The 23,856-nt window shown below is 46.0% G+C and overlaps 1 protein-coding gene across 5 annotated transcripts in view; it reads left to right on the top strand.

Annotated features, from left to right (window-relative positions):
- Positions 1–582: 582 nt before the first annotated feature.
- LOC135916873 (uncharacterized) overlaps positions 583–23,856 on the top strand; it is a 150,032-nt gene continuing 126,758 nt past the window's right edge. For all 5 annotated transcript variants that reach the window (XM_065450336.2, XM_070531772.1, XM_070531770.1 and 2 more), the window contains exon 1: positions 583–740. In XM_065450336.2, coding sequence (XP_065306408.1) covers positions 725–740 — 16 coding nt within the window. In that variant the 5' untranslated portion in view covers positions 583–724. The remainder of the gene's footprint in view (positions 741–23,856) is intronic.

Here is a 23,856-nt window from a genome sequence, read left to right as displayed (position 1 = left end):
AGCTTTATTGTGGTGGATACATAGTTTAATAAAACTAAGTAATAACACTGTCTAGCTTGATAACGCAGTGATACATTTTAAATATGGATGGTGTATTTTATGGCCTCAGAGATGGCGACGTTTCAATGTTGCAGAAGCCCCGGTCGCATAACATAATATTATCGCAGTGTTAAGGTGTATAAAGATGTAGAACAAGTTGAAGTGAAATTATAGGGCAGACTAGAGTGTCTTGCGTCAATTTGTTTTGCGTCATTTTGCACTGTAATAAGTGTAGACCAACTGGCCCAGGAAAAAGTAATAACGATCTTGGAGGTCGTGTTCTTGCTGTAGTAGCAGAATTTGTTAACGTCACGACCGACATGCTTCACACATTAGTCGTCCTAATTAATACGGCACACTTAGTCAAAGTGACTATTAGTAAACGTATACACATTGTTTTTTTAGTTGCATAGAAATAAAATGACAAGTTATGTACAACGTGTGCGATTTTAGGCGTAATCTTGGTTTCGTCTTTCGCCACCAACAAACCGCGGGACGAGCGATGCCGCAAAAGAGGGAGGGTCTCTCGGAGCGTGTCTCCATGGCAACAATAGAAAGATGGCAGCTTCTGCTCCGCTACCATCTTGGTGTCCTCCTCAGGTTGTCGTCCTAGGCGCTAACTCCGAAAAGAGCTCAAACCTGCACCTGCTCAAGCCCGCAGCTCGCGCGCCACAATAACAGCGCCATGCGGGACAAATCGGGTGAGTCCATGCGCTTCTCCGCTTTTCGCGCGCCGTTGACGGAACGAAATACCTACGCACGGACCGCGCGCGTGCGGCGCTGCGCCTGTTTGTGCCGCGCGGATCGTACGGCTTCGTTTAGGGCGGCGATTCCGAAACATGATCGAAGGAAGCGCTCGTGCGCGCCGGGCCGCGCGAAGTATCTCCGCTCTTCAAGCGTCTATTTCTGCACACACGCGCAGTGGTTGAGAACAGGACTGGGATTTTTCACGGAGCTTGACGTAGTTGTTGCACTGGTGTGCAGCTTTCGGGAAGAAGCGCGCACTCCTTTCGGCACCCGGCGTTGGGCGAATGCCGCAGCACTCGTGATGGCCCAGCGAGAAAAGTGGCTTAGGGAGGTGACGCCAGTGATGTTCTTTTCTCTGATTTTTTTTTCATCGAAGCGGGGAAACGTATCAGCAACACAACTAGACTCGTGGAGGACGTGGACCTGTATTACGAAATGCATATGTCATCGCTGTTGCACGCCGAATCGATATACGGCACTTGTCGTTTCCACCGGCCTGTGCACAGTTGGAGCAAGCACGTCTCCTTGGTGTGGAATCGATATTTGAAACATTCTGGGTTTCTCCGCTGGTTCTATGCAACATTTAAGCGCGACCCGGTGCGTGGCACTTTGGTTTCTCTTTCCAGGGCGATGTGTACGTTACGCCACGACGAACACGCGGTGAACGCGCGCCGACACGCCCACTTCGTCCACCTGCCTCGTAAGGCGCGCGATGACGCGACGTAATTTAATTCGTGTTGTGTGACTTCAAACGTTCTCTCGAAAAATTCGTTATGCGTGTTCTGATATCCACGGTGTGAAAGAGAGGGAGAAAGGATATGAACCTCGACTTTTCGCTTCCGCGAAAGCAGAGCAAAGCACCAACTCTTCAGCAGACACTGTGAAAATGGAATTTTGCATCTACTTTTAAACACACACATATATATATATATATATATATATATATATATATATATATATATATATATATATATATATATATATATATATATATCGTGAGCTCGTGAATTTGGCCAGCTTATAGGTATTTATTTATTTATTTATTTATTTATTTATTTATTTATTTATTTATTTATTTATCACAGCGCCAATAGACACTACGGTTTGGAAAAAGTGTGGGGGGGGGGGGGATGCACATTTACATTTACAATATACGTGTATGGCAGCACGCAGTCAGCCGAAACCCTGAACCATTCCGCTTTACAAGAGTGTTCTCTTACTTTGCACATGTGATTTACACGCTGTGACCTGCAATGTCACCGCACTAAGTGCATTATTCGATACCGATCTACGATTGGTAGATTGAGCAGGGTAACCAGACAGATTCCTCGTCGACCACATTTTAACAGGTTCCGATTCCAGTTCCTGTTTCGTTTCTCTCTCGCTACGCCATGTATTCCCGGCACAGAGCGACACTTCGTGTACCTATAGTTTGCATTGAAGTATGACATCTCGTGGTATAATTCAGTTTTCTAATTAGGTGCATATTTGTTCCTCAGCACTGTATCTGCACAAGTGTTCATCATCTCAAGTATGGTAGGTCACAGTGTCGCGTTCCTGCCTCCACGGGACCACGCCGCTCTATGGTCTGGTGAATATGTTGGCCGCTCTTCTTGCATCAGCGCAAAAGGTGTGTGAGAAAAAAAGAAAAAGTGATGTCTTTGACAGGCGTAATTAATGCTTACAACATTGCGGTCATGTCCTTGAACCGAGTGGCAGTAAACCTCCCTGATTACGCATTTCATTATTCGCCATTCATATGGCGACTTCGGATGAGCCGAACTCGTTCTTATATCCAAACACTTGGGGCTACCTATAGCAAGATTGGCCAAGATGCTATCTGGGTATTTTTTCTTTCTTTCTTTCTTTCTTTCTTTCTTTCTTTCTTTCTTTCTTTCTTTCTTCCTTTCTTTCTTTCTTTCTTTCTTTCTTTCTTTCTAAATATATCCACGGCTTCAAGTGTCACTCGGAGTTTGAAACGTACTGCTGCTCACTATAGTGAAGCGTCTTGGCTTCTCCCTTGGTAGCCGCTGCTAGTCCGAGAAAATGCAAAACTATCAGCTCGCTGTTTGCTGGATAGAACACCGTGTAACGATGAGCAGTCTTTTAATGTAGCACTTCTACTACCCTACCGTGCTTACTCGGATGTAGGCGAACCCATATCCTTGACAGTGCAGACAAGGTATTGGAGGCGTTATAGTATTTGTATGAACCAAAATAACGACAACCTGGATTCTGCGATGTATCCATATACTGCTGTGGTTAAATAGTCGCAGTTAGTGGCATATCAATCGAATGCAGAAACATTCGCTTGATAAAACTTCGGTTCACGTTAAAAGAAGAAAAAACCACTAATGAAGAACACTGGGGATCAGATATTACCCTAATATTACACTATCCCAGTGTCGCTTATAGCAGAGGTGCAGCGTAATGGGTCGGTGAATCGCTCAACTAATCAATAAATCAGTCGGTGATGTTGTGACAACAACCTGAGACCTTTGTTAAGTCCTCTTTGTGGCGGACGCTTAGCCGCAGTGTGTTCGGCGTATAACAGATGACGTCGTCATTTTGCCGCCGAGACTTGTAGGACACTCGATCATATCCTTTGTACTTCGTGACCACAAGAGGCTTCTGTACACCCAGGAATTCTACAGACGGCTACGCGGTTTTTTAAAGGCTGCGTAGGCATAGTTTATTTGCCGGAATGTATTAAACCTCAAACGGTGTTATTGCGAGCCGTGATAGCTCGATCGGAGATTTAAGACCACCCTGCAATTTGACCATGTCTGAAAGAAAATTCCGAACTGTTGGTGTCAAATTCCCCTGACAGGTGAGCTGCGCACGTTATTCGTTGCCCACTTCTTTACTTGAGCAAGAGGCTTTCGTGCCGTGGCTTCAGAACCACGAGTTGTAGGAATCAATCCAATGGTTTCCCGCTTTGCTAGCACCGAACAGCGCCTTGGGAAAAGCACGCGGCACTTGCCCTAAATAGCGACTTCAAATAAGCTAAAAAGTATAACGCGGAACTTTGCGGCTGTCATGATGTCACCGTGCTGTCGCGATGGCGGAATATCCGCAAAACAAAGTCGAGAGGAGACCCACCGCTTTTTTCTTTGGCAGCTGTCCGTGTCCCGGAATGCGTTCGCGTGCTTCAACACGGAACTAAACATCACGCAGGCAACGCGAGTGGCCTGTGGCAGCAGAACGCAACAGGTGCACGCTCTAGCGCACACACACACACACACGCACACACACACACACACACACACACACGCACACACACACACACACACACACACACACACACACACACACATATACATACATATATATATATATATATATATATATATATATATATAGAGAGAGAGAGAGAGAGAGAGAGAGAGAGAGAGAGAGAACGAAACGCCGGCCGCACGTGCGAGCGTAAATTCTCGCTGTACCTCGTCATTATTTGTTCCTTCATCCACTCATACACAAAGAAACAGAAAAAAGGAGGATGTAGCTAATAGGTTTCGCTTGCTGTTGCGCTAGCTTACATTTGTAAAGTGGAACTGGACCGACCTTACCAACACGTGCGTTCATACAGATTGGTTTCATACCCGCTGCTCCAATTTTGATCTCGCCATAGCTTATAGTTGAAACAACTCGATTTAACGAAGTGATGACCACGCTCGAATCATTTCGTTAAATCGGGAAGTTCGGAAAATCGAGGAAGGGGCTTTTTCGGCCCTTCGAAACTGATAATTGGAACGTAGTGACATGCCAAAAGGTACCGCGGCATTTTATTTGCCGCTAACCCACGCCTCCGCGTGTAAAAAGTAAGCGAGGGCGGCCCAACCACCGCCGCCCCTAGCGCCACGTGGTACGTAAGAACGCTAGCGACTGCAGAGTCCGTTGTTCCGTGCATGGGCGCGGCGTGCAGCCTCGTCAAAATAAAGCTAGGGCCGTGACTAAGGTGCCGAGATGTATTAACGCGATAGCCTTAGAGCTCACGCTCGAAGAAAAACCCGTCTGCGTCATAATTAGTAAGAATCACAGCTTTTTTTACTCATCTCTTTCTGGAAAAGCTTCGTTTAATCGGGTTTAATGCAAGCTAGTTTCGTTAATTCGGGTTAATGACGAGGTTGAACTTGGCGGGGTATGGAAATTTCTTCGTTAGATCGGTAACTCCAAAAAATCGGGTTTCGTTATATCTAGCTTTAACTGTAGAAGGTATCTTATGTTGCTATTGGTACTTTGTTGTTTCAAATTTCAATATACTTTCTGTTAACATGATGATGATGTTTATTAGCATGCCCATTGAAATGGTGCGGGGAATAATAGTCCTGTGGCCTGACTTGTTATAACCTGGTTTTAATGCGTCTATCGGTATCTAGCCTTTTCCCTGTTTGATCTCGATTTTAACTTTCGTATTTAAACGTATATTGCTATTTGTGCCATTACCTACACCTGCAATGACTCCGGTTCTGTCAATCTCTTCCCAGCTTTTCTCCTACCAATACTCTAAGCGTCTCGTACTTATCTAGACTACCGACCATTTAATCCTTCCATCTTCTTTCAATCTCAGCGCTTCTGGAAGGTAGACACTCCCTGCGGGTCTCGTTGGGTCGATAGAGACTTTTAGCGTGTCCGGTATTCGGACAAGCGCGGGCGGTTTTCCGGTTTAGCGGAGGCGCCAACCTGAGCGGCCAGATTGGTGGCGCCAGCTGGTGGCGCAAAGCTCAACCACACAAACACAGAGCTAATTACTATATTCTGCTTAGCTGCTGGCGTAAATTTTCGCCAGTGGCGTAATCGTGTTCACAATTACGCCGCTGCCAAAAATTTGCACGGGTGGCGAGGCAGGATATGGTGAGTTACTGCAGTTTTAGCTATGCGTTTGTCTGGTTGAGCTCTACAACACCAGGCGGCTTCACCGCTCACGTTTACGCCCCGACCATCCGGTAATCCGCCCAAAGCGCTCCCGTTTACCGGAATAGCGTACAAGTTAAACGTCTCTAATATCTTGGCATTCATTTACGGTGTGCCGAGTCGTTCCCGGTGCTTTCTTTCTTTTTTTTTGTAGCACACACATGCCTCATCCTGTGGCGCATATTTTATTTGCTCCGATATTTATTTGTCGTCCGACAGCTAACTCAGGTCTCAAATAGCAAGGCACTCCACTTTGCCTGGACTGGACTGGACGATAGGCAATTTACAGAAGCAAAGGTCTTGGAAGCCCGGTCTCACAACTCATCAGCCCAGAAAGCCATTCGAGCTCTGTCTTCTACAGTACCTGAATGCGACAGACTGGAGTGCCCAACTGTAGATATTGAGCGAAACGAGAACAAGGTGAAAGCGGGAGCCAACGTTTCGACAAGTCCACTTGTCGAAACGTTGGCTCCCGCTTTCACCTTGTTCTCGTTTTGCTCATCATCTTGAATTTCCATCTCCCGCCTTCCCCCTGTTTTCTCAACTTTAGATGGGCTGCGCCTGGCTTAGTGCATGGGGAAGTTCGATCATGACTCGTGTCTTCTTTCTCTCTTTCTTTCACTCCTCCCTCCCCCTACCTACGTGTAGGGTAGCAAACTGGACTCAGTCTGGCCACCCTCTCTCTCTCTCTCTATCTCTCTCTCTCTCTCTCTCTCTCTCTCTCTCTCTCTATCTATCTATCTATCTATCTATCTATCTATCTATCTATCTATCTATCTATCTATCTATCTATCTATCTATCTATCTGTCTATTTCACACAGATTTTCCCTCCTCAATTAATTCTTGCCGTTTTTGTAAATCTCCATGGTCCTTTCTGCTTGCATCCGTTTTATCCGGTTTGCCGTCTCTGTTTCTCCCAATTTTTCGTTTTTTTGCAATCAATTAAACATGCAACTGAATATAAGAACCACTCGTGCGAGGGCGGGTATCAGAAGATATATAAAAAGCTTTAAATTCAGGTACATGTTATTCTGTGTTGCTGCCGTCGATACGGCGTGCGAAGAAAATTGCTGTTGATCGCGCTAGAGGGACCGAACAATCGATTCTGGGACTTTGTTCAAGACTGCAGGAATCGACTTCTTCAAATTTGTTGTGGCGCCTCTTGAGGCCGTGCGGATCTTAATGCGGGCAGAAAAAGTATAACAGTGGCTGCACTCTCGCTTTTTCACGTTTGTGCTCAGATTGCTTTCTTTTTTTCTTCTTATGTAAGCTTCCGTACTTTTTTCTCGCACCCTTGTCTCCGTCTCTTAGCTCAGGGCACCCGTTCAGGTCGTACCCGTGCCACACGGGCACAGGAAATGGCATTCGGTAGTTAAGACCTTAAAGTTCCTGAAGGACATATTTTTCTTCGGAGCTGCCACACGTAAAAATTTAATGACATTGGACCCAATAATGTCGATAAAAGCGTCTTCTGAAGTGAGCAATTTTAGGGTAATAATAAAGAGATGAACATGCATTTACATGTTTAATCTGCCCTGAAGGCTTGTGAAATGCAGAAATAAGCCTACTATGGTGCCTCTAGCTTTAGTTTGTCGCTGCCCTTTGCAACGTTGCAACCGGCGAAGCACGATGGCGATGAAAACGTCCTTGTTGTGTGTTTGTTGCCAACATTTAACACGACTCCACTTGCAGCAGCATCTCTTCTAACGATTTTTTTTTTTTGCATTATATAAACCTGCTCTAGACTGCGGCAGCGCTGCTATCTTGTATTGTTTGTCTTGCAACCACCCTGTAATGGCCTTCGGCCAACAGTATTGTTAAATAAAAAAAAAACAACTTGATGCGCTTGTTTATGTGTGCTGTATGGCTTGAACACCTGAAAAATTTGTTTCCAGCTAAATAGGATGTCATTTCAAATGATTTAAGTAAACTGCACTGAGCAAGCTATGGCGTCGAGAGTACGCATTTCTCAGTCGAATGAGCTTTGGCGAACCACTTTGCTTTCGAATGGAAGGCTATTTGATTTGCCCGTGTGGCACCACGCAGATGACTCTAAATTCTAAAGTATTAAGAAGGCACACTCTTTCCTTTTAATCATTCTGTCTCTGTCTCTATTCATCCGCAGTCTTTTGTAATGAAGCGCGCTGACTATACATTAGGGAGCTTGCCACATTGCTTGGCTACCTTGCGCCAAAGTGTCTGCTTTTATGGCTTCTGTGCTGTCGTAACAAATGTTTGCCTTTCCTGCTTTTCTGTCCACTTTGGCTACTTATTGACGCTGTGGTTTTATGATGCCGAAGCGGTCGAAATTCATGCCGCAATTTATCCATTCATCCCTGGTGCTATAGCTGTATATAGTCCGATGCCAGTGGAAATAGCTGCGTATCGCCAGTGTAGCATCGTAAGGCTGCCGGTAATCTTGCGTCCTGCACGAACGTCCGTGTTTCGCACTAGGTGTATCTATATAGTATATGCCTATATACGCAACGTATGTACGTATCAGCCTATATAGTACCGTAAGCTATATATACGCTACGTATGCCTATATAGCCTATATAGTACCGTGCGCAGCGCGCGAATATAGTGATTAAAGTGCTATATAGGAAATTGGCAACGCGTGTTTCATTCACGTGTGCGCAACAAGCTCGAAGAACACTATTATGGGCACCAGCGGAGGCGTGCATGAGCCATGCGAGAGGCACTCTTTCCGAGCAGTTCTAAATATATACACCTGTTCCCGCATATGGGAAAGTGTCATAGGAGCGAGGCATTTGAGAATAAAAGAGAACAATGAAGGCAGACAGGCGTTCTGGATAAACAAGCAAAGTGCAACAATAGACACAGACGCCGAGAAAATAAGGATCGCGTGGAAGCGACACGACGGTGGCACGTTGCGACGCAGGCGCGCTCTGTGATGGGCTCATGCGCAGTGCGCCAACTCCGCGACCAAAACATTGCGAAATTCGTTCACCCGTCGTTCAGCAGGACACCATTGCCGCCATGCACGCCGGTTGCAGCCGTGCGTGAGTGGCACCTCGCGTGTATAGCTTTGGCGAGTCCTTCAAGAAAGACAAGAAGCAACGAGTCGCGGGCAAACGTGACAGCGGCACCTGCACAAACACGAGCACCGACGACTGCGTGCTCTTAGTCGTGCCGTCGCGGGTGGCTTTGTGCTTCTGTGTTCTCGAATTGTCCTAATGTATACGGGATCGATAGCTCGCTTTTCTTTCTTTGTCTCCCCTTCTTCTTTACCTTACAGCCAAAACGGGCAATAAGTTCACTTATATATATATATATATATATATATATATATATATATAAACGAGAAGAAAGGGGGTTAACCGAGGGACCCGATATTTATTAGTCATATAATGAGAAGCCAACAAACACTGACACCAAGTACAACATAGGGGAAATTGCATGTGCTTAATAAATGAAAATAAAGTAATGATAAATTAATGGAAATTAAAGTGGATGAAAAAACAACTTGCCGCAGGTGGGAACCGAACCCACAACCTTCGCATGTCGCGTGCGATGCTCTACCAATTGAGCTACCGCGGCGGCGTTTCCCCATCCACTTTCTTGGGTATTTGTGTGTACTAGTGGAACCCTGGGAGTGTTAGCCAGCGCCCCCACTCACAGACCTTGGCGGCGGACGTGGAACGTCTTTTTTGCCGCAGGCGTCACGGAAACGTGATCTTTTCGGGTGAAGGCAACTGGTCAATAAACCCACATATGCTACCTGAAGGCATCAATGTTGCCGGATTCGAGACCCTCGTTATGAAATAAACGAGAAGAAAGGGGGTTAACCGAGGGACCCGATATTTATTAGTCATATAATGAGAAGCCAACAAACACTGATACCAAGTACAACATGGGTACATAAGTACAACATAACATCCACTTTAATTTTCATTAATTTATCATTACTTTATTTTCATTTATTAAGCACATGCAATTTCCCCTATGTTGTACTTGGTGTCAGTGTTTGTTGGCTTCTCATTATATGACTATATATATATATATATATATATATATATATATATATATATATATATAATATATATATATATATATATATATATATAGCTCGAAATGAGCTTCGAACGACACCGGTGGCTCGCAGTTAATTGTCATCGTATTGTCATAGTAATGATAGGCGTTGTAATAAATAAGGACAATGTATGTAAGAGAGATAGAGAGAGAGGGAGAGAATGCAATTATTAAAAAGCGATGTTGACTTGGCCTGCTTAGCGATTAAGTAGGTAAGGGGGCTACGTACAGTGCGGTTCACAGTTAAAGGGAACACTCGATTGCGTGGCTCTTATTTCGCTGGCGCTGGCCAGCTGAAGCTTTGCCAGCGCACATCATAGGTGTGTATAAAGATACCATGCGCCATCGACCACAAGTTTCCTTCTGCAAATGATCTTTTTCTCCCTGTTCAAATTCAGCCTTCGCATGTGGCCGCTTCCTCTACTGACCCTTTTCGCGGAGCAGTTTGATTTAGAGTAAGAAAATTTAACGCGGTTTTGGTTTCTAATGTACTTGTTAATGTAGTCAATATCTCAACAAGGGTTACACCAGAAAGTGAATCTATTCTAGACTTACTGATTACGGACTCTTCATTACACAATGCACAGGCAGGCGTGTTATCATGCGCGATCAGTGATAAACTCCCCGTTTTCCTTTGGTTTAATATGTCAGGACAGATAAAGCACCGAAATGAAAAAGTATACCGTATCAGTCTATAACTGAAGCAGCGCTGAATTCTTTTAACGAGTCATTGACACAAGCTACATGGGATAAGATCAATACAATTGACGCTAATGAGGCTTATAATGATATCGTGGAAGTCTTTAAGCAGTTATACCATTCTCATTTTAAATCAAATGTGTGAGAATCACAGCGTAAAACACACAAACCTTGGGTAACACCTGATTTACGGCAGGAAATCAAGACGAAGGATAAACTGTATAGTAACTTCAAAAAGGACAGCAATAAATTAACAAAGAAGCTACGATATGCTCGCACGGCATACTACTATGTCTTACTTGGCGTTAAAGCTGGGAGACGTGATTTATTGTGGTCTGAATTAAATGGTATACTGCGGTGATAGCAACAACGTGTTACTCCAATGAACATAACACTTAATGATAACGTTGTATCAGGAGCAGATCTCGCAGATGATTTTAATGACCTCTTTACCAGGCTTGCCCCCACCTGCACGTCACCTGATCCAAGCGAATATATTAATACACACAATAAAAAAAGAATGTTCTTTCATCTTGTTACGAATGATGAAGTTATATGTGTCATTAAAACTTTTAATAAAACCTGCTGCTGTTACATAGATGGCATTCAAGTAAGGCCCGTGAAGTATGTTGTTGAAACCATAGCGCCGGTTCTCACAAATATATTTAACATATGCGTAACTACTGATACATTTCCTCAGAAAATGCAGACAGCTAAAGTAACGGTCCTGTATAAGACGGGAAACCGCAATGATTAAGAAAATTATAGGTCAGTGCCTATAATCCTTATTTTCTCTAAAGCAGTTGAAAAAATTCTGTAGATAAGGTTGCCAATTTCGCGGATAAACATAACCTTATTTCACCGAGTCAGTCTGGTTTTTTGTAAAAGTAAATCTACCAAATTAGCGCTCCTTGAACAGAAGGAGTACATTCTAAAATACTTTGAAAAGAAAGCGTTTATTATTGGGTTTTTTTTGTAACTTTTCGAAGGCTTTCAATTTAGTGAACCACGACGTGCTTCTAATGAAACTAGAGCGTTATGGTATTCGTGGACAGGCACAGATGCTTTCAAATCATATTTGTATCACAGAAAACAGGTTGTTTATTTGGATGACGCGCTTTCTGAACTTAAGCCTCTGCTTTGCGGCGTTCTACGGTGCAGTATATTAAGGCCCTTACTCTTTAATCTTTACTTAAAAGATATTTCAAACATAAACCCCACCGTCAAATTTGTCACATATGTTGATGATACCAGAATCTCTTTTTTTTTTCTGGAAATGACATCAATCACTTCTTTCATGTGTGCAATGACACAATGAGTACTGCAAAGTGGTCTCAATCTAATTCCGTGCGCATAGATGACACGAAGACAAAAGCCGTCAAATTTCGTCCTAAAAACAAACCTCTTCTTAATAGCTTGGATATTGTATTATATTCAAGACACATTTATATTGTTGACCAGTTTAAAAGTGCCTAGGCATAGTTCTTTTTTTTTTCCGCCAATATGTCATAGGAGCCCCATGTATGTCGCATTACAAGAAATTGGCACAGATATCAGGAGCTGCTGGTTGCACGTGTAAGATATATCCGTGCAAAGCCTATAATTAAAACTACTGTTGTATAATTCCCTCTTAATGAAGGGAAATGAGACATCCACCCAAACGCAGCAAATTGCTACAAAGGAAACTACTCTTCTACTCCCGCTTAAATTATTGTCCTTTAATGTGGGGGCACAGCAACACTTACTTGCCTTCAGCATATATATATATATATATATATATATATATATATATATATATATATATATATATATATATATATATATATATATATAGGAAGCCAACAAACACTGACACCAAGGACAACATAGGGGAAATTACTTGTGTTTAATAAATGAAATAAAGAAACGATAAATTAATGGAAATTAAAGTGGATGAAAAAACAACTTGCCGCAGGTGGGAACCGAACCCATAACCTTCGCATGCGAAGGTTGTGGGTTCGGTTGTTCGGTTCGGTTCGGTTCGGTTCGGTTCGGTTCGGTTGTTCGGTTGTTCGGTTGTGTGTTCGAAGTATGACCGCAAGTCATACTTCGCATGCTAGTGCAAAGGTAATTTGGGCTGACTGAAATCAAAACGCGCCGTCACGTCAGCAGTTACGCACATCAGTTATTCCGGCGCGTAGCAGTGGTTTCTCAAGTCTGAGTTTTTCCTTCCTCCACGTCGTAGCACAAATTTTCCCTAATCTAAGAACACTTCCCTGGGGTTGGCAGCACTGTGCGATTTACAGGAGTGCACTGAACGCTCAGGAAGGCCACGCGAGTCGCTTGCACGCCGCGGTCACGTGTCTGAGGCAGCTGGCCCAGTTAGGAGAAGGCTGTGTCTATTCGTTTACTACCAAAATGAACCCGAACTAATCGTTAAACCCGTTAGCGGATTATTAGCTACGGACCTTGCTCTGTCTGCTTCACCATGACTATTGCAGGCCGCGACGATTAAGCACACCACGTGTATATCCTACGTCGTGTGCTCCTGCCGAATTTACTGGCGATACGAACTGCAGCGCGAAAAGCTGCAAGTTCCGCAGCCATCGATGTTGTTGGGCGGCACGTCTTGAAACTGATGAACGACTTCGAATACCGTCAATATTCAGCAACTCGAAGGCAGCACAGCGATCTTTGCTATCAGCCATACTGCGCGGACCATACGAACAACTAGTATACTCGCGAGATTGGAGAAGTAATCTGTACCTTGGCCGAGAAAGGTCACCACGTGACACTTTATTGGCTTCAGGCTTCCGAGTGGCTGGGACGCCATAGGTTCTTCACAAGCACGTTTTGGTATCCGGATATGGCATTTACGAGCGAATGGCATTTCCACTGCTTTGCTTCAATGCGACCGCAAGCGAGTGTTTCCGCGGCCAAATCCTCTTAGTAATTCCCCTCGCGTGTACGTTGCTGTGTTCCGGCGCTGAAGAGATCAGTCTTGGGCTGTAATCTGGTCCGGCTTCTTTCACAATGCTCGGATTACCGTCTTACTGGCGGACAGCGAACTCTTGGATCCGTGTAGTAATTGAACGAGCGTTTATACCACGTAGGTGTTGCGGTTATCCTGTGTCGCGTGAGGAGCGGAAGGGACAGTTTAAGATGTGCAAAGTACTAAGCATGCTTTGAATTTTCACGGAGCCATTGTTCGCCTTTTTTCACTTTTGTTTTGCCGCGTATGCGTTCGATAGAGGGGTGCACAGGCTGCTGCTACATCTGAACGATGCCTTGGAGTCTCGTTCTGGAGCGCTGCGCTGTCTGCAGGGATTCCATACAGCGTGCCCTGTGCGTGCGCTTGGGCGCTGTTTGGTGCTTTCGGGCACCGGAGTGTCAATGAATAAACAAATTTTATTACACGAGCGCGGTGAGTAACTGTGGCTCCCAAGTGGGGCTCTAGTCCACTGGACTCCATAGGCGGCAGCCGCTTACGTACCGCCTATGCACGGTGAACTCCCTAGATAAGAATAGCCTGTTCTTTTTTTTTTACTAGGGGACCTCCTTATCATCATACTCACTTTATCCCCCTCTTTCACGCGCAAGCGTACATGGCTCGTTTCTCAAATAGGCAAGCGTCAGAGCAGGAGGGCGCCCGGAGGCAGAGAAGAGGAGCGCGCGCCGGTGAAAGTACGGCGGAGCGCGGGCGGAGGGGGAGGAGGAAGGAGATGGAGCGTCGCGGAGGAGGAGGGTAGGCGGAGGCGCGCTGGGTTCATCTACTCTGGCAGTAGCTACGGGTTCTGTGTACGCTGTGAATGTATGGTTGGTCTGGCGACTTGGCTTGATAATATCGATGAATGATTAGTCGAGTAAATGTATTCCGTAAAACGATTAATATTCATCGATGTCCACCTTTCGTTTAATCGACTTAATCGATTAGGCCTGTTCGATTTATCGTTTTCGAGATTTTGACAGGAGCAGCGCGAAAGTCTTGAAACCGTACTGGAATGCCGGTGCACGAGCAGTGACTGTGCGGCTGTGGTAGAGCGGCTGTCGGACTGTCTTTCCGAGTCCCGAGTGACGCCGAGCCGAGCGCTTTCCCTCTCTTCCCCCACACCGCACACGTCACCACGCCGCCCGAAGCCGGAGGCTTGTAAGGCCTTCGCAATTCAAGGTATACTGTAGTAACCCAGCCGCTGATCGTCGTGCCACTCCCAGTCCACTAAAGATGTGGCGCAGCATGCGCCCCTGTTTGGAGCAGGTATGTTACGTAACGATGGAGTTCACGTCGATTTTAGCAAATCTATAGCGTCCGAGCATCTATACTCGCTCGCTGGTTATGTGGCCATAAAAAGAAGGTGTAGGTTTCATCCAAGCATTCTAGCCAATTGAAATTCCATCGCCCTGTAGAAGAGAGCATGTGGTTTGAACTCCTAAACCACATGTATCGGAACTGAGTGCTATTCTGTAACAATGTATTGTGCTTATCTTTTCAAAATCCACTAGTGCCAACTATATTTAGTCTTTAGCAAGTTAAATATTATGCTTTATCAAACGTTTATACACTTCTGTTTTAAACTTGGTTCCAGCTCTCAAACATTAAAGTCGGGTCCAACAAAAGTAGATAACTGCGTTTCAGCCTTTTTAATAGCGAGCGTCAAAAATTTGGATTAATCAAATAATTGATGACAAAACCTTCATCGAAAGCGATTAATCGATTAAAGGCTAAGATGATGAATTATTAATCGCTAATCGAATAACAAAAGCTAATTGCCCTATACTGGCGATCGAGAGGCCGAGCGAGAAGGACTGAGAAGCAACGCAAGCGGCGGCAGGCCGAGCGCGAGTCGACCGGATCGTCGGCATGCGCCGGGCACGCGGGCTGAACAGCACCCGCACGCTTGCGCGTAAACCGCATTCACGGAGTCACCAAGTTTTTGTTCCCCTTACCACAATGCCGAGTAGCAAGTAGCAACGCAGAGTAGCAACACGGTAGTTCAGGCAGACCTCTGAGCTTTTCTCAATATTATACTTATAATCTCTCTCTCTCTCTCTCTCTCTCTCTCTCTCTCTCTCTCTCTCTCTCTCTCTATCTATCTATCTATCTATCTGTCTGTCTTTCTCTCTTTCACACACACTCTCTCTCTCTCTCTCTCTGGGTGCGATGCGACCAATGCGTCAGGTCGCACGCACACCGAAGCCGTGAGGAAATCCAGCTAATTCTGCGGCATTCACACGTTTGCTCCTGACGGTGAGTGCCGTCGTCAGTGATGCATTGTCTGTACTAAGATGGCGAGAGTCGCGGATGACGGGACAAGATCGAGAGATAGGACAGATCGAAAGAGAGAGAGAGAGCGAGGCACTATATGCATTGTCCCGTCTTTTGCATTCCCTGTTCTCTATACACGTCGAACGTAGACCTACTCGCCTGGCACCGAACTCTCGTACCGTACCAAGATCTGTGCAGTAGCCCTCGTCGAGGGACCGAACAGGGGAGAGTTTAGAATAAATTTGAACGAATTGTTTAATTGGGCGAAATATCTATAGCTGAGACCTAGCTTAGCGTATCACTTGCGCTCTTGGTATGAGTGCTAGTCGCGGGATCATTCAATTCGTATACGCATGTACTATCTCAAGCACATCATAATTCCGCGGTACTGGATAGGCTGTAGGTAAAAAGAACTGTGAGGAAGGGAGATTGAAACGATCGTTTTCACATGTACGCACGTATGCAGTCGAAACATTGAAGGCACAGAGCACGTATGATGTGTACATAACAGAGAGAGAGAGAATATTTAATGGTAGAAAGGTCGAGAGGTCGGCCTGAGGGAGAGGTCGGCTTGAGGTGATTATGTTTTCATCCTCGAAAAATAGCCATAGATGATTTAGAAATTAGGCCAATTAAGTGCGTCGTAGACTTACTTGCACCTGCAGTAATGCACATTTTTAATATTTCCCTGTCAACCGGAGTTTTCCCGCGTAATATGCAGGTAGCTAGAGTAATAGTTGTTCACAAAGGAAGTGACAAAAATAATATGGGCAATTATCGGCCAGTATCTATACTTCCTGTGCTATCAAAGGGACTCGAAAAAATTGTTAACTTTCGTATTGGTAATTTTTAGCAAAAACACAGCCTGCTAACCGACTGTCAACACGGGTTTTTTAAGAGAAGTGGTCTACGGAAACTGCTTTAAGTATACAGAAGGAACTTATTCTAGAGAACATTGAAAAAAATTTTCGTTCGTTCATCTGAATGGTTTGGCAGACTAATGTTCCATCAATCAACGCTTCACTGCTGTACCAATCTAAAGCGCGACTTATATCATTGTTCTTTAGCGTTCCGTGCAGTTGATTTGCACAATTGCACAACGATGCATAAACGAGATGGCTGTCGAGACCGGTTCCGCCTCTACACGTCAAATCGTCTTCTTCTGACGGGCACGACTCGAGGTTGGTCCGTAACATAACCGTCGCTTGTAAAGGCGCCGCATCGGCGTAAACCATAAGGGAGGCGAACTCGCGGAAAAGTAGGGCTTCGGATGGAACACATGCACAACGTTCTTGGGGACACGCGAGTGCAGCGGAGCGATTTCGTAGTTCACATCGCCGAGCATGACGCAATATCGTGTAGGGCCCTGTGTAGCATGGCAGCAGCTTTTCAGACATGCCGACGCGGCGACATGGTGTCCATGACTGGGATCGATACCCCGCACCTCCACCAATTTGTTACGTTGCAGAAGTCGCATGTAATGATGTATTTACGATGTTTACGATAGAGACAACGATGCATAAACTAGATGGCTTTCGAGAGCGATTCCGCATCTACACGTCAAATCGTCATCTTCCTGACTGGCGCCACTCTTGGTTGCGCTGTAAAAATTTTGAGAGATTGTTAATAGTACGCTTAGTTTGCTTGGAAGGTCGCTTGAAAAGCCAAACGGGTGGTGTCTCTGCCTGAGCCCGAGGATCTTACTGCTTTTTATAAACAAACTGTATATGCGTGTGAGCTCGAGCGCGCTAGTGTGGTGCGTGTGCGTGTGTTTAATGTGTTTGATGTGTGTTAGTGTATGCTTCGTGCGCATGTGTGCTTGCCTGTTTGGTGTGTATGTGCGGTTTAAGAGAGAGAGCGGCGATTTTAGTTCACTTATGGGTACTCGTTTTCATGGTTGCTGTGAGCTTAATTGCACGGTTTGTCCTTGCGCAACGTCCTGAAAGTGGCCACGTGCTAACACCGCGTAATCCTCAGTGCGACTGTAGCTCTGCAAAACGTATCGTAACATGCTCATGACCTCACGTCAAATCACAAACATTGCCTATATGGCACTGAGCTATTTGTCTCAAATCGGCCTCTCATTTCTTTCATTCTTGCTCCGTCTACAAAAAAGAAGAAAGAAAGGAAGAAAAGAAAAAGAAATGAAAGAAAAGAAAGAAAGGAAAAGGAAAGGAAAGACGTCTGCACTAACCAGCGGCCCTTGCGGCTTGATTCATGTACCTCTATCCACTCTGGCAATACACATAGTCCGTACGTTGCATGTGGTCGATGCGGTATACGGGAAGGCGATCGGTGGCTCTTGGCCCATAAAATATCCGAACAGTCTTTCTAATTGCAGTGTTATAATTGACGTGCAAAATGAGATGTCTTGCATACGAGATCCTGCCGCTCGTTTTCTTGCAGCACGAACGTTCAATACCCGCCGCGGTGGCTTAGTGGCTATGGTGTTGCGCTGCTAAGCACGAGGTCGCGGGATCGAATCCCAGCGGCGGCGGCCGCCGCATATCGTTGGGGGAAAAATGCAACAACGCCCGTGTCCCTTGCATTAGGTGTACGTTAAAGAACCCCAGGTAATCAACATTATTTCGGATTCCTCATAATCATATCGTGGGTTTTGCACGCGAAACCCCAGAATTCTGTTAACGAACTTTCAGTTAAACCTGTACAGAATTCAAAGAAAGAAAGAAAGAAAGAAGGAAAGAAAGAAACATTAAGCTTATGGCTAGCATGCTGCATGACTTAGTACTGCCACGCGTAAGAAAGGTGTCAAGAGGAATAACGTTGAATGAACAAAGTGGCTAGACGAGAAATGACGCGCCGTACCTTGAAGCCCGTTTCGGCTTTTGCAGCTATGTTCGCGGTATCTTATTCGCTTGGTGCTGGGCTCAGCGTTGTCCGTGGCCATGTAATCTCCTTTCGGCGTGCTGAACCGCCCCTTGGAGGACTTCGAGCTCGGCATGTCAGGCGATCTAGCCACGGCGTGATTGCCTAGACCCTGTGCAATTACACCATCTGTACGGTATACACCTCGCGACCATCCCCATGCCTATCGTCAGGGCCACCGCTGTATACATATAGGCAGTTGTGCGTAAACGTAGGTAACGTGAGAGTGAGGCGCCGCGTTGCCTTCCAGGAGCCATTCGCCGTGTTTCCTTGTGGGCACTCGGTGTTGGTATGTCGTGAACGAGATTACCTATGCACTTATATGGGGTAATGGGGTTGTGTATGTGCGGCATAGATGGGGGTGGAGGGAAGAAATGTTTGAATCATAGGTTGCGCGAATCTCAGATTGATCCGAGATTCTGCTCGTACGGTGCGATTCGCTTCAATAATTCGGAAGGAGTCTGTTTGGAACGCTCGCCGGTGACCGTGTTATTACTTTAGGATTCTTTTTCTGCGATTTTATTCATTTATTTCAGTCCGTCCTGCCTGTAGTGGCTGATCACGGAAATTTCGAGGGCGCGGCCCTTCGTGCGATTGAACCAATGACGAAGGGAGAGAAATAATAGTGATAAAAAAAAGATAATTGTTACGAAAGACAGACCGTGGCCTCCGCTACATGTTATGCTTTGCTATTCGCAACTTTCACGGCCTATAGGGGGCGCCACCTTAAATCCAACATGGCTGTCCGAGAGATTAAGAACTAGAGCAGTCGGTGCAGTGCTGCGGTCGTCTTGCTCAGTGACATGTTGTTTTGCGCCATCATGTTGAAATCTCTCTTCAATTTACACGCCCGCTGTCGTTAGCCTGCGTAATGGCTCACATTGGGCGAGCAGAACACAGGATTCGGAGCCTGCTTGAAGGCGAGGAAGTCCTAAACGCTGGTCATTTTGTGTGCTGCGGCATAAAAGCGTGCACGTCGAGGTCCGTGACTGTTGAAGGCCTTTGCATACAAACTTCGCGGCTTCGAAGCAAACCACACGAGATGTGGTTTCAGTTTTACCGCGACGGTGTTATTAAGAGAACTGACGGTGCTTTCTATTTGCTATTCTATTACTTTGGCCTACTTGAACGGGTACCCTGAGCTTTTATGCGGTGTGATGCTCTCTGCAAGTTGTTACTTAGACCGCTTGAATAAGCCGCCGTGTCAAGAAAACAAATCTTCCTCGTGTTGCGCGACCGAAGTCCTTTACATCGACGGCGTGAAATGCAGCCCTAAAGCAGCGTTTTGTGTGCGAAAATTTCTTGTCCATCAGTTATCCCTGCCTGTTTTCGCAAAGCTGGATGTTGAACACGAGAAGTAAACAAAAAAAAACATATCTGACCGCTTTTGCGAGCTAATACGATAACCGTTCACCCTTGTAATTTAGTTGTTGCGCTTTATGCGTGCTGTGCAAGCTACAGTCTTGCGGTAGTTTTACAGCCTGCACGAGTCCTACCGCGTCTTGCCTATATATAGACAGATCGAGCGATACATAGCTGATATTTACCGGTCCGTGGCAATGCTCGCTTCATTCTTCCAGTTATATTTATAAAATAATATACACGCAGATCAGCTGAGGGTTCGCTACGCGAACACTGCACAGTAGTTTAACATTTATTGGACTAGGATTTGTTACCTTACGAGTGCAGACATGCGCGCCTGTGCACAAGTTGCAGCCGCGCATCGAAGTGGCAGACGAGGTACGAATTCCAGGTCCCTCTACGCCTGCGCGACTCTGCTTCGATGCACAAATGAGAAACCAATCTCTCTGTTCGAAAATGGTGGAATGTCAAGCCGGCGTTGCAGAGCACGAATGCATGAACGAGAACCAGAAATTTTGAAGCATGTACAAGGAATCACGGAGAATGTTTAAGCTCCAACGTAGCCGCAACGACATGAGTGGCAAGAACGCAAGCATCAATCATCCTACAAGATATTTAAGTTAACATTGCGCATTATTTCTTTCCCTGCACGTAATATAGTGCTGTGCTCTTTATGGAGGTGCGTCTATTCGCGATTTCAAGTGCTCGGAGTCGTCGCTCTTCTGTCATATTCCAAAAAAAGTCATCCGGCATGAAGTGCGCACTGCAAACCTTCATCGCTTCCGTGACAGCTTTGCCTATCCGCAGCTTAATAATCAATTTCTTCCTCATGGACGCAGCCGGTGGGAAGGAGTGCGGGCTCACACCACCTACCGCATAACAACCGCTCGGCACCCATTGCGGCACGCAGCAAATACGGTTACTTCTATGTTTGCTCATTCTGAGCACGTTAAGTGTCCATCAGGATCCCACTGGAGCTTTGAACGTGTTAAAACATAAATCAAAAGTGAAAGAAAAGCGTAGATAACACCAATACGCTACGCGAACGGGCGGCAGCCAGCGGCGAGTATAATCTTTCGATTGTTTCCGCCCACCGCCGCACGACGGCGCCACCGTACGTGAAAGTTGCGAATATGCCTGCACGATCGCATAGACTGCGGAGTGAATTCGGGAGCACGTATGTGCATAATGAAGCGAACGGCTTTTTTCTTGAATATGTAGAATCTCTTGCTCTCTCTCTCTTTGCATCGAATAGCTGGCTGTGCCACCATATCTGCATTCTTTAGGTGATGACGTACTCGAACTACGGTACGGCGTGCGGGAAACAAGCATCGAAGACGTACGCATACTCAAGCCGAGTGCATCTTATATGGGAGTGTGCCGAAGATAGCAACCGAGTGTTGGGAGGATTTAGCGGTGACTTCCTTTTGAACTCCTTTTTAGTACTAATAACATTTTATAGCAGTGCTGTGATTTGGCGCGTACGCGCATATACCGGAATTCGTTCACGCGATGCAGGTTTCGTATTCGAGAAATAAGGTCGCTTGTACAGGACTCTCCTGTCGCGTAAGTACTCAAAGTTTACGAGCGTTCTTTCGAACGCACAATCGCGCGTTGCCCATAAAAGACGTGGAACGTTTGGGTAACGTTCCGAAATCCTCTCCGCGCGCGTATATCCGATTACAGAACTTTGGGAATGTTGTTCAAAGGGGTAACCTCTTGTTAGTGCGGAATTACGACGAAACTCTATTCATCTCGCTTGTAGTCAGTTCTGCAGCACCGAATGAAATGCCATAGAATTACAGGCTTAGCGGTGTTTCCCTGGATGCTCTTTCGTGACGGGCCATCGGCTCGCTAAATTCGCACTCGGAGGTCCTAATGCCTGTCGGTTCCGGTTACGTAAAACGCTCGTTTTTCTTGGCGCCTTTCTTTCGCACGTGTTCGCGTCGATGGATTAGTCACGCTATAGAACTTTTTTTTTTTTCGCGTTCTCCTTTAGGCTGTTTCGAACAGTTATTCTTAATCCCTTCGAGTTGTCGAAGCACTTTTCTCTTTCCCTTTCTCGCGGGTGAAGTGAACGGACGCGCTGCAGTAAGTAGGTCGTATATAGAAATACACAACCATAATCAGTGCAGACACGCAGCCACAGCGAGCGAGCGGGGGAAGGGGGGGGGGGGTGGCAGTAAAGTTCGCAAACGTCCCGAGGCGGCTGGCGTCACGTTCAGCGGGCCGTGTAAATCCCCTGGAAGGAGATTGGCGGGATTAGTGTAGGGTGTCGTCGGAGTGCGCTCGCTTTTGCTTCTTCTCACTCGGGAAGACGTAAGTATAGGGAGAATATGAGGGACCGAGAGAGAGAGAGGGGAGGGATTGAGAGAGCGAGTGAAGTCGATGACCTTGGCCTTTTCTGCAGGCGGCCGCGTTTGCATAGCTTCGTCGAAGAGTTGCGGCGTGCAGCGATGGCTACTGATCATCGGCACTCCTTGCCCTTCCCCACTCAACTCCCCTCCTCCCCGCATCGCCCGGCCCTTTAAGCTCACATCGCCGGAAGCAATCTTGTTATTGACCCAGAACACATCGATCTTCTGGCCGAGCGGGAAGTGCCGGAAAACGCGCCTCTCGGATCTGTGTAGAGCTCGGACACAAGTGTAGTCATGAATCTGGAGCGGCGATTACATGTAATTTGTTCGTTCTCTTTTTTTTCGCTCTCTGGTAGACGATCAATATGGATACAGATAAGACACAGCTTGCATTTAGGCTTGGTGGTGTGTGTGGGCACTCCCCTCCACTATGCGCGTGTATATCGTATGCGTGAGATTGAGTGGCAGGCCAGAGCGGGCACCCGTGTGCTATAGGCATAGGGCTGGGCGCAACACGATCGCTTGCGAACTCTGCTTACGTATTGAATGTTTGCTTTCGAGACTACTCAAGCAATGACGTTCGTGTGTTCCCGTATAATAGCCGTTTTATTGCACAGTGGATACGAACATAGTGGATATGGTCACAGTGAATATGAACATTAATCCGTGACATAACCCGGTCACAAATGGAATGCTACTTCTGGTTCATTTTTATTTTTGTCTTGTGTATATTTTTAGTACGTTTGTGCGTTTGTGGTATGTGTGCCCGTTTCATAATGGGAAAGGAGTGGTTTCGTTTCTCAGCCGTGTCTTGTTCTCTAACTCCTGCTCTATTCTAGCCTACCTTCCAGTCTGTCTGCAGATTAACAAACAACAAAACACATGGTCGCTGAGTAAAATTGGTTTCGTTGTTTCTGTCAGCTATAGCTACACTTGCCTCATCATGATTTCTGTTACTCTGTAGGTATATAGTAGCGCTCACTTGAATTCGCATACAACTTCCGGTGCGCTGTTGTAAAAAAAATATAGTAGTAGTAGTAGTAGTAGTAGTAGTAGTAGTTGTAGTTGTAGTTGTTGTTGTTGTTGTAGTTGTTGTTGTTGTTGTTGTAATACTACAGAAAGAAAATGTCCACCTTCTTTATCGGCCTCTGAAATGTTGGCTGACATCTTTAGTTCAATTAATGCGACTCAGTGATTTTGTAATGTCGCCGCACGCGCGTGGCTCTCATTTCGTTTAGTCTCGGCGCGTAACTGCCACGTGACGTGGCTGTCTGTTGGCCCGATCGTTCATATTCGCGATGAATCCATTTCTTCGCCGCACCGCGAGTGTGTTCGCATCTACAAACACATATATAGCGGCCGCATACAGCCAACCGCAAGCACAGCTGGAGCGCGTGAGCTCCGCCGGGAACCGAAAGAAAAAAGTCATTAGCGGCGGCACGCCACGGCGAGCTCGCGTGTCTCCATCCCCACTTTCCCTTGGTCGATCCGCGAGGAGTAACTCGATTAAGCCAGCCATCCAGCCAGCCGCCATTCCACGGCCATGGTCTCGGAAC

The sequence above is a fragment of the Dermacentor albipictus genome, chromosome 1, assembly GCF_038994185.2.
Source record: "Dermacentor albipictus isolate Rhodes 1998 colony chromosome 1, USDA_Dalb.pri_finalv2, whole genome shotgun sequence".
Lineage (NCBI taxonomy): Eukaryota > Metazoa > Arthropoda > Arachnida > Ixodida > Ixodidae > Dermacentor > Dermacentor albipictus.
This window is presented reverse-complemented; position numbering and strand designations above follow the sequence as displayed.